This window comes from Sceloporus undulatus, chromosome 3 (assembly GCF_019175285.1).
Source record: "Sceloporus undulatus isolate JIND9_A2432 ecotype Alabama chromosome 3, SceUnd_v1.1, whole genome shotgun sequence".
NCBI lineage: Eukaryota > Metazoa > Chordata > Lepidosauria > Squamata > Phrynosomatidae > Sceloporus > Sceloporus undulatus.
In genome coordinates, this window is record NC_056524.1 from 252454418 (window position 1) to 252466528 (window position 12111).

Consider the following 12111-nt stretch of genomic DNA (forward strand, 5'->3'; position numbering starts at 1 on the left):
CCATGCTGATGATGTTTTCTGCTAGTAGTATGGTGCCATCTGCATATCTTAGATTGCTGATGTTCCTTCCTTCTATCTTCACTCTTCCTTCTTCTTTGTCTAAACCTGCTCTTTATATGATATTTTCTGTGTAAAAATTGAACAAGTAGGATGATAGAATGCAGCTTTGCCTGACTCCTTTGCCAATTGGGAACCATTCTGTTTCTTCATATTCTGTTCTAATAGCAGCCTCTTGTCCTAGTTACAGATTTCTCATCAGGACTATCAAATGTAGTGACACTCCCATGTCTTTAAGCATGTTCCATCACTTTTTGTGATCTATGCAATTAAGGGCTTTGCTATAGTCTATAAAGCACATGCTGATTTTCTTCTGGTATGTGCTCCATTAACCATAATATGTTTGCAATGTGGCCCCTAAGACTCAGAACTAAGACTAAGGAGATCTGGGTTTAAATCATCATTCAATGGCAAAAGTAATTGGGTGACCATGACCTAGAGTCACCTACATCTGTTAGACTAGCTCATGGTTACCCAGATGTGAACTGTTGTGAGATTAACTGGGGTGGAGAGAGATAACATATTGTACTCCAAATTCCTTGTCAGAAGGGCAAGATATAAGTGTAACAAATATGATGGTAGGAGAGGATCTTTTAGGTACTTCAGTCCTAAGTGATATAAATATTAAAACCAACACTCTGAATTGTACCTGTAATTGAACAAGGAATTTTAGGATATTTTAATTATGATCTGTTTAATTATTGCCTGTTTAATTGTTATTTTAAGATGGAGGGAATTGTGGGTGTATTTACTTGAGGAATTGTTGGAATTTTTATGTAAGCCACTCCGATTGTGTATAACAGATAAGTGGGAGAGAAATAATAATAATAATAATAATAATAATAATAATAATAATAATAATAATCCCTTCTCTGTGACTCAGGACAAAAGAAAAATTAATGGCACCCAAGGATTTCAACAAGAAAAGAAATCTATTTTCTGGCCAGCCTTATTTAAAATATTGTCACTGAGAGGAAGCTTCTCCTAATTAGATACTTTGCCTCATTCTTAATAGCTTGCCCTCTCAAAATCTGTCATTGCAAATCAGGTTTCAGAGAAATTATTTACATGTCAGTGTAGTCATTTTCATCCTCTGTAGCAGGTACAGCTTGTTCCACGGGATGAGGGGGTGGATTGTCTTCAACAAAGGACACAGGACTATTCTTTTTAATGTCATTCGTCTCCTCATTTTTGGACTTGTTTTCTTTGCTAGGGAAGGACGGGACATAATTTCCAATTCTCCAATGCCCTTCCTAAGAAGGAAGAGAGCATAAAGTACAAATCAAACACAACTGGCAAGGGAAATCCAACTCTGTGTTGAATCCTTTTTTTTTCCAGGAGGCTGAACAGGAAGGTAGGGAGGAGGTGATTTTCTGGGTGATTTTCAGTAGGTCTCTAAAGAACAAATGGAAAGGAGGTACAGCATAATGTCCCCCTTCCCCCATATTATACCAGAAAAAAGCTTGGGGTAATTAGAAGTGGGTTGTCATGTGGAAGGATGGTGAACTAAGGTAAGCTCTATGGTTCAAAATAAATACATGGGGTTATAATTCTTTATTTTTAAGTAAATATCTTTTCTCCTGTGGTTGGTGGATCCTAGAAGTCTGCCCACCCTTATTTTGATCTAAAGATAGGCATTGTGTACATGGTGTAGTGGTAGGAGCTTTGGACTATGACTAAATGTGTGGACTCTCCTTGGTGATGGAGCTTTGGGGATATCATAATGAGTGCCTGCACCTCAAAATGTACCACTCCACAACCATTGGACATTCATGCCCTACAAGCTGGTACGTCTCTAGTCAGCCAACATATTAAACATGAAGAAAGCTTAAATCAGCCCATGCCTTACATTCAGGATATGGAGCCTCCTTACTTTGCCTTCTATTTAGATAAATTACAACCCATCCAATTATTTCTGTGAGTTATCTACACTCTGAGAAAAGCTTTTACCTTTCTCTAATTTCAAACACTGCCTTCAGCAAATTTAAAGGGAAGATGAGCCAAAGCCCTTCTGAATTGTCAGTTTATGTATTTGTGGTGAGGGAGAAGGGGGCAGGGGAAGGGGGAGTGATAGGCACATTACACATATATTAGATTGCTCTTTTTAATTTCCCCCACATGGGGAAATATTTCTGCAGGAATCCTTGACAACATTTCATTCTTAAATGCTGATAATGAGTGCTACAAGAAAAAGGGAGAAAACGTAATGGTAAAAACACACTAAACCCGCAGCATTTCTACCTGCCCAAATATTCCAAATGGAATGCCAGAAATGTCACTAAGAACAATGCTGCAGTCTGTTGAAGATGACAGGATGAACAGGCAGTTGTTCTCAATGCAGGTCCCCAGGCTAGTGATGCCGTCGTCATGAGCTTGAAATGATCTTATCAGAGGGGGCGGCTGTGTTATCATATTTTCTCCCAAAGTAAAGCAATAGTCCTGGTGTTTAACAGAAAGAAACAAGTGCTGAAGTTATCAGAGGGGAAATACAAACTGGAAGAATGCTTTTTATGCTACAGGCCACATTGCTGAGTGAAAGTGATATAGTAAGCCATATCTCAAACACAACAAGACAGATGAATGGCCCAAAGCAGAACTGAAGAACCTGTGGCCTCCACACATTCCTGATCTTTCCTCATGCTGGCTGGAGATTGTGTGAGTTGGAGTCCAATGTTTGGTGTACACTAAAGCCTCTCAAAATGAGTCTAAATCTTATTGTTAGTCCCAATTAGAAGAGAGTCATTGAATCAATTGGATTTACCCGTATGTTTCCTCAGATTTCAGTAATTAATTCAATGGGCCTATTCTAGTTGGCCCTAACCAATAGGATTCTATAATGATCATGGTCATGTCCACCTATCAATACATTAGAGCTGTCTATAGTGGCATCCTATCCAGTAGCAATATGTTTATGAACAATTATATGAGCAGAGTCAACTGCACCTAAACACTGATATCTCAGTGGAGGAGCACTTGAATGGGAAGGAGCCATGCTATCTGCCTTCCTCACATGGTTGTTTTAGTTGAACACATAAGCCCTGCTGCATGAGATAAGACTTAATTAAGTCTAACATCCTTTCTCCTTTTTGTGGACAAGTTTCCAGGAGGCATATAAACAAGGCATGACTTTTGCCCAACACCTGATGTTCAGTGGCAAACTGTCCCTTACTATGATGTTTTCATAGCTGCTAAAGAATGTATCCTGTATCATTTGAGCCAGATATCTGTTTTATTTATTTATTTATTTATTTATTTATCATTTGAGCTTTATTTATATATTCTCTTACAGTTGTACATTTACCATTGTACTTTCCAATTGTACAGTTACATCTATCAACATCTTTTAGTCATACATATTGTTCCAGATTGATCATATTTACAACTCCTCTTATACTATCTCTCAGTACATATTCAATTTTTACTCTTAGTACATTCTGATTGTTCAGCAATGATATTTTGCTCTATCCTGTATATTCCCTTTGAATAATACCCCCTTCTTTTCCCCTTCCCTATTATTTTTGTCTTGATTGATACCATGTCCAGTTTTCCATTGAGCAAGTTCATTTAAATATTCTTATCTTTATGTTCTGCATTTTCTTCTTTAATCCGTGTTTTCTTTGAGATATCCTTATCTTACCATGTCTATACCTCTCACCATATTTTAGTCATCCATTTGAGTTAGTTATTATTTAATTTTCTGATTTGATGTTATATTATGTCATCATTTTTGTAAAAGGTATATAATATTGTATATCTATATTACATTACAATACCTTTACATTACATTACTTTTATGGAGAATATTTTTTTCTCTTGATGAGAAGGAAGGAAGGAAGAAAAAAAGAAAAAGAAAGAAAGAAGAAGTAAAGAAGTAAAGAGTAGGATTATATAAAGAAACTATAGCTGTGTAGATAAGTTATATATATATATATATAAAAAAATATGGAATTTATATAAAAATTTGAATAAAAAACAATGGTCATATATATATATATATATATATATATATATTCCTTTCTTTTTAATATACTCTGATTTATGACCATTGTTTTTTACACAAATTTTGAAATAAATCCCATTCTTTGTTCCATCCTTCCTTCCACTTTCCATTTATTAACATTGTCAGTCTATCTAGTTCTATCATGATGAGGCTTTTTCTTAGCCAATCTTCTACTTTTAGTATTTCTTTTTGATTCCATTTTTTGCATATGTCAGTCTGGTGGCTGTGATCATATATAGAATAATTTTCAAATGTTCTCTTTCTTCTTTGTCTTCTATTATGTTTAACAAAAAAACTTTCAGGTTTTATTTTAATTTGTATTTGTAGGGGGGCTTTTTTGCATTGGGTTGAGTATATTTTTCCAATATTTATTTGCTAATGGACAAGTCCACCAAATGTGGTATAGATATCTGTAATGTGCTACAGATATCTGTCTTAAATGATATCTGATGATGTGAGTGTAGCCCGGCTGCATCCTGGGTCCCAGCCATGCTTTGGAGGCCCCTTTTCAAAGTCAGAAAGCTCCTGACTTTGAAAAGCACCCTCCAAAACCCAACTGGGACCTGGGCTAATTTCCACCTGCATCCCAGAATCCAGCTACATCCCAATGGGATGCAGTCTTGTTTTTGTCCATGTGATAAGCTCCATAGTGCATCACCCAAACAGGAATTTTAAAAATGTGCTATGTTCCAATTTTCTTATAAAAACATGCCTTTTAAAACTCTCAAGACTGCCAATGGACAAAGTGTCCCTTGCCTCAGTAATCTGTATATATCCAGTCCTTGCCATGTGTTTTAACAGGAAAAACAAGCACCTAAAAACCACATATGCATTTGAAAAATGTGCACAACAATAAGCACAGATATTTAAAATATACAGTGGGCCCTCTTCTTATGTGGAGGATCCCTTCCTGATCCCCCTCCCACATAAGGGAAAATGCGCGTATGCTCATGCCCCATAGGAAACAATAGGGTGTGTGCACGTGGCAGCGGCACGGTGCACCATTGTTTAGATTGTTGTGCGGCTTCCGTGTAAGCAGGAAGCCGCATATAGTGCATCCGCATATGGCACGGTCACACTGTATAGACAAATGTGTACTTGTTCTGGGGTTGAGCTTGGCAAAAGAAAAGATGTGTTCTTCAGGCCCCTACAGGGTTCCCAGGGTGGTTCTTGAGACAATCAAACTGAACCCAGACTTCCCTCACATACCTCCAAAGCTGTTGACTCCAAAGAGTTATTTTGTTACTTCTGATCTGGAAAAAAATCTTTTAGGCTAAGGAGAAAAAACAAAAAGGGAGAATATGTAGCAAAATGGCTAATTCTGCCCTCTAAGGAAAGCCCTTGGGGGCCCAAAAGTTAAAGGTGTCAAGAGCATGCCACTGTCTGAGGCCCTAAGGAAAGAGAGATGGTCCTCAGACCTTTGGAAGATGCTCATCTTGGGGGGGGGGTCTACAAAAAAAACCCAAATCTAATTGCTGTATGGGAAAATCTTGCTGTGCAGTAAAGAAATGGGACTGGATATTAATGAGATTCTGTAAAACCCACTGAACACAAAAATGACAGTCTTTTACATTTCTAGACCCAAGTACCTCTGACTTCAACATCATGCTCTTCTCCTACAGGATGATTACCTTCAGGGCTTGAACACATAGAACTGTATACATGAAGGTTTCTATATGACTTGGAATGCTGACAGTGCAGAGTTCTAAGTCTCATGAACTCTAAATCCTAAATCAGGCATCCATGCTGTGTTCACAGATGCTATGGGAAGGGCTGTTCAGCACATGAAGGCATAAAGTACTCAGTGCATCCCTGTTCCCTGCTCACATATTGGCGTTAGTCATTAGTATAACGCATGAACAGGGCTATGCTGGAAGCCAATTCCATTAGTTATCCAAGACACACAATATGAGTATAGTGGTTAAAAATACACACTCTATCATGCTTAGTTATAAATTTGAAAAGAACAGTATTACGAGACTGACTTCTATTGATTCAGTCCATTGATTCCTTCAGCCCAACCTTTGCCAACTCTGTGCTGTCCAAGCATTTTTGAACTAAATCTCCCAAGCAACATGGCCAATGTTTATGTATGCTGGGAATTGTAGTATAAAACATTTGAAGGACAGCAAGTTAGAGAAGACTGATCCAGTTCATTATACTGTCTACTTAGACTGGGAGCAGCACACTATTCTTTTATCCCATCCCTATTAATTCACATGCTTTCATTAGAGGTGCTGGGCATTGTACCAGGAACCTTTTGCATGCATGATATCTATTTTCCATCCATAAACAGGTGAAAATTTCATTTCAATTAATTTCTTGTGAGAAATTAATAAGAAATATTAATCTCTGCACATTGTGGAAATAACCCAATTGTTTTAATTTAAAAAAAGAAACTGAATGTGGGACAAAAGCACAATGGAAAAGTTTGTCTGTCCAGACCCAGTTCTTAATTCTTATAAGCCTGGCTTTGGATACTTGTCTGCATTCAATCTTGGTTTGGGTGCTGAATTAAGGCTGATAGTTTTGTTGCATTAAGGTTCTCTGTCTCTCTTTTCCTGAATGGCTCCTCATCTTTAACACCTATATGGTAGGCAGATACATAGGGACATAGTTCTTCATTAATTTAATTCTTGAGTTAACTAACAAGTCATTTTAGTCATTTACTTCCTCCTGCAATAAAATCTTCAAAAACTGTGATATTTTTACACAGAAAACACAATTTCTATATGGGGAACAGCATTTTGTGTATTCGGCATGTGGTATTTTTACACTGGAAAGAACAGCATTTTTGGTGCAGGAGATAATTTCTTTGTAGAAAATGCTGAAATTGGGAACTTATTCTATGTAAAATTTGCACCTGGGTTTTTTGCATAGACAATCACTTTTTTGCTGTTTTGTGCACAGAAATGTTGTTTTGTGCAATATATATTACAAATTTTATGAGAATAAGTCCTGAGCTGCAAGGATTCTTGTCAATCCAGGATTCTTCTTCTCAGGGTTTCTCAACCTCAAGAAACATGTTTTTGACCTTTTCTCAAATATTTTTTATCTCCTATACACTGATCTCTTTCTGAATATTCTATCTGTGTCTATTAAATTTATTCACTGTGACTGGGAAGAGATGTTGTTCCCATTCATTCTGGAAAAATTTACCAACCATGCATTTGAGATAGAAAGAATGCAAGAGAGAATTGAATGTAGGAGGAAGCAAGTCTGAGAGATTTTTCCATCTGTGTCTCTACTCTAGCATGGGGGGGGGCAAAATAATTTTGTTTATGTGCCTATCTCTGTATGAAATTTACCTGTTCAATATGTGGACCATTATTTGACTATGAGTTCTATTTCTTTTGAGTGTTTTTCTCCTGTAGCAGGTCAATGTATAAATCTTTCCTCTTACCTCTATGTCCCATATCTTTATCCATCCCACCAGATCCCCTGTGATAAGGTACTGGTTTTGTTTTTCAGTAGTCATGATAATGGGCCCCACTCCGCCATGAGCTTCAAATTCTGCCAGTAGGCTGCTCCTCTGTGTATTCCAAAATCTGACACAAGCAGCACCTCCACAAGATACTAGGTTTGCTCCTCCTAAAATATAAAAAGGAATGATGTAGTAATAAAGTTATAAGAGCCGGTATGGTGTACTCATTTGAAGATTCTGGGAGACCACTGTAGAATCCCTGCTCTGCCACAAGGGACCTTGGGCAACTCACACACTCTCAGCCTCAGAAGAAGGCAATGGTAAACACCTCTGAACAAATCTTGCCAAGAAGACACCATGATAGGTTCATGTTAGGTTCACCATAAGTCAGAAATAACTGGAAGGTACACAACAACAGCACCAGCAGCAACAAGAACACTGAATTTAAAATGGTGGTAATGAAATCAATGGAGGATATTAAAAAAATCACTCTGGGAAATCTAATTTATGACATAAATCTGCTTTAACCTGAGTCAGATCACTAGTCCATCCATCCCAGTGTTATATGCCCTGACCATGGCTTAGAATTTTATTCCACTTTGTATTTGTAAGAATTTACAAGAATCTGCAACCTTATTCCTAAGGAAAGAATTTAAGATCTAACAATTCAGACTGGGAAAACTGATATTGACAGATTCATCCAACTAAGCATAGGCTTTTAAGAACTTGATCCTCTGTGTATTCAGCCACCTTAGCAATGAATTAGGGTTACTATTCCCCTGCCCCCTTTAAAAAATTCCTCATCTATAACAGCTATACAACAGACAAGTACAACAAGGTTGTCTATGTGCTGGAAATGACAGCTGTTGGATTCAGCCAGTAGAAAGGGGTCAGAATTTCATTTCAGTTTGTTTTTAAAGATTCACCAAATTTCACAGGTTTCATATTCAGGATATAAAACTTGAGGGGTTTTCTTTGTTTGCTTGCTTGCTTGGTTTTGGGTTGTTTTAACTGAACCCAGGGAAAACTGGAAGTTTCTCCCAAGCTAGTGTTGATTCTGCAGGATCTTTAGTCACAGCAAATTCAATAGGATTTGATCCCATGGATGGGTATACATTTGATCTCATATCAATTAAATCTTGATTTAAACCTACTGGCATGTCCTGCATGTGAATAAAACAATGAAACTATATATCACTTCATGTTTTTTTTGTGTGTGTGTGTGTGTTTTTGGGCTATGAGGTTGTGTTCTAGAAGAGTTTATTCCTAACGTTTCGCCAGCAGCTGTGGCTGGCATCTTCAGAGAATATATCACTCTCATATTGAATTTCATCCTATTGAATTTGCTGTGACTAAAGATCCTGCAGAATCAACACTTCCTTGATTTTGCTCTCTAATTTTAGGCACAACTTTCTAATCAAAGGCCATTTTTATTCAGTTAGATTTGTATTTTGTTTATTAGACTATTAGTCTCCATTTTAATACTGTATTACCGCTTTCCAGCAAGAGTGAAATATGGTCCAATCGGTAGAGTCCCCATATGAAAAGAAGTTACAGTAATAAGAAATTGGCACTTGGGAACCTATTTTACAGACCTTTTATTTTTCTATTTGCAAAACATGCACACGACACTGTAAATCTTTATGTAAATGGCCCTCTCTTTGGCAAACCAAAGTTCCTCTTGTCAATTCAATGTACTTTATGAACATCCAAGAACACTAAATAACCGTTCAGGCAACAGATTTCCCAAATCATTGCAGATAAATCTGTAGAAAGATTCCTATTTGCCTTGGAGGGAAACAACGATAATTGGATTCAGAAAACACCCAGAAAAAGCAGAGGAGAAATGATTTTATACTCTCAAGAGTAGCTGCTGTGAAACTCCCAACTGGATCAAATTCCATCATGACTTAACTTCTTGCAGTGCCATACTGACTCGCAAGGGGCATAAATCAATACATTGTTTGACTCTCAGCATGTGAAGAGACTTTTACTACACACTTGCTCATTTGGGCTACTGGAATTGACTGTCAAAATCAGGGACAATCAATTCAATTAGCACTAAAACAAGAAGGGAGATAGACTAATTGTGGAACAAAATATTGTTGGTAGGAATATTCATGAGTTTCAGGGAAGATAAGGGTTGAGAAAAAACACTACCTGCAGCAGAGATGGGCAGGTATTTTTTTTTCTAGCAGGCGATTCCCATTTGTCCAGCTAGTGTCATAAGAGGTAGGTTATTTTCCAAGCCCCACATTTTCCTCTGCTGATGTCTGACCATGTTGTCTGAGACATCCATTTCCCCCTTTCTGTTCAAAGAATGCCCCACTTGTTTCCAATCTAAGATCAGAGATAATAGGGGCATTTGTTATCTGACAATGAAGATAACAGCAGGATGTGTCACTACCATGGTCATGTTTCACATTAGCAGGGCAAGTGCAGAAGGGAGTGGGATTAAATTCTTTACTGCTTTAATTTGAGTTCTGGCTTAACCTCCTTTGTGCCACTTTGCTACTTGTCTTCCCAACTGGAAGGTAAGATACATGAGAAAAAAATCTCCCCAATTCTGGGGCTGAGCTTGCCAAATTCAACAGCAACCAATGCAGTGAGCAAACAAAAACTATATTTTCCACATCCTGTGGCCAATTTTGACATGGTGATACAGCAACCTGTTTCATTGCTCACTCCATAACCCAAGTAGTTGAAGAATGTTTGCTTTAAAGACAGACACATGCATTGTATTGATTTGCATTTCATAGTCCTAGTTTTCAGAGATGTAGCCTTGGATGGTATCTGCCTTCAAGTCATTTTTGATTTGTGGTGACCCTAAGGTGAATGTATCACAGGGGTTTCTTGGGAAGATTTGTTTGGGTGTGCATGTCTGTGTTGATTTTGCCTCTGTCTGAGGCTGAGAGAGTGTGACTTTCCAGATGTCCTTGGTAATTCCATTCCAATTGATTCTTCAGTATATAAGAAGAGGTAGATTCTAAGCCACAGAAGCTTGTTCTTTGTACTCTAGAAGGTGCTAATAGAAGCTTACATAGTTTTCCAATTTATTTATTTATTTATTACTGTTAAAAACATACTGCTGCTGTACAGCATGCTGTAGTGAGGTATAGCAGTTCATACTGCCACACAGCAAAGTACATGCAGCCATGCCAAGGATATTAATTAGATTATGTGTCATGTGAATGGCAATGTAGCAGAAGGAAACTTATAAATAGCACATAAGAAAGCACGCTACACATAAAACCAATTTTAAAGTAAGATCTGAACACATAGTCACCTTTAGGGTGTTGAAATTTTGTTTCCCCTTCAGTTTTGTTCTGGAATGGGGAAGCAACACTCTTTGATTATCAAAAGTACCTCATTCTGGTTAATGATGGGAAAGGGAAAGGGAATCAAGGATAGTTTTGAAGGAATGTCTGCTTATGGCTACGTGAGCAATAGAGGTCCATCACCACAAAAGGGTTGTGGGGGAAAGCAACCAAAGGATAAAAGGAAATAGTCAATAGCAATACATCAGAGAAAGAAGGGAACCATCCCAAGATCATAGACCCACAGTACTGGGGATTGGAATGAAATCAAATCAAAGAATATAAATTGGATGAGTGGTAAATAGTTTCCACAGCATTGCAAAAAGCAACTTTTGCCCCAGTTTCCTGGTTTTGAGAAAGATAAGGATAGTAGAACCTGTCATATTTGTTTTCTTTCACCTTCAAATATTTTAAACCTGAAGTTCTTTCCATTTCTTAAGTGAAGAAATTTGTAGGTTTTGTTAAACTCTTATTGAAAACAAACTGGAAGGAAAATCTCATCCTTTTGCACTGACCAAATATAATATGTATAAGCTATTCCAAGCACGAGGAGGATCATGATGTACCTGCCTGACATATAGTTGTCAAAGTGAGAGGAGGTGTTTGGTTTTTTTAAAGGATCAACCCTAGCACCGCAATTATGATTGCATACACAGTGATTCAAAACCAGACTATGTCAAGTTAAGCATTCAAGCCTGTCTGTCTGGAAGAACAAATCAGTCTGTTTCAATGTCTCCCACATTCACATATTGTTACTGTGCATTTCTTTTATTTCCTAAATATGAAAAAATACAAATTTTATACATTCCTAAGAAAAATGGACTGAAATTTCTCCCCAAGCTTAGTGAAAGAAGTGACAACAGAGTGGCACTCAAAGACTTTCCTGCCATCAATTGCTCCTACTGCAATAGCAGTTTGCCTTCTACTACAGGCCTTGGAAAAGTGACCTTTTTGAAATTTACCATACTCTCCAAAATTTGCATCTCCAAAATTTGACAGATAAAACTGAGACACATTTGGCCAAATGACATCAGAGTGTGGCCAATATAGCAAAAGTTATTAATGAAGAGAAACAGACGAGCTAGCAGAGGCTGCAACACTTTGCTTTTGCCTGAGTCTACTGGGAAGAAGAAGTAATTGAAGTAAACTGATGACGAAGGAGGAAAATAGGAAGAACAGAAAGAAATTGGTACGTTTTAAAAGCAGCTGAAAAAGTGGGACTACAGAAAGGCTATCCCTACCATATCAGGACAGTTGGAGCATACCATATGGCACCCTAAAAGATTATTTTTAAATTACAACTCTCAGATAGA

At 37.5% G+C, this 12111-nt stretch overlaps 1 protein-coding gene across 2 annotated transcripts in view; it reads right to left on the bottom strand.

The window, feature by feature from the left end:
- The window catches only part of WDR49 (WD repeat domain 49), a 178403-nt gene that overhangs the window by 50328 nt on the left and 115964 nt on the right, over positions 1–12111 (bottom strand). For both annotated transcript variants that reach the window (XM_042456108.1, XM_042456107.1), the window contains 3 exons: positions 7461–7648; positions 2299–2496; positions 1126–1310 (listed from right to left, as the gene is read on the bottom strand). In XM_042456108.1, coding sequence (XP_042312042.1) covers positions 1126–1310; positions 2299–2496; positions 7461–7648 — 571 coding nt within the window. The remainder of the gene's footprint in view (positions 1–1125; positions 1311–2298; positions 2497–7460; positions 7649–12111) is intronic.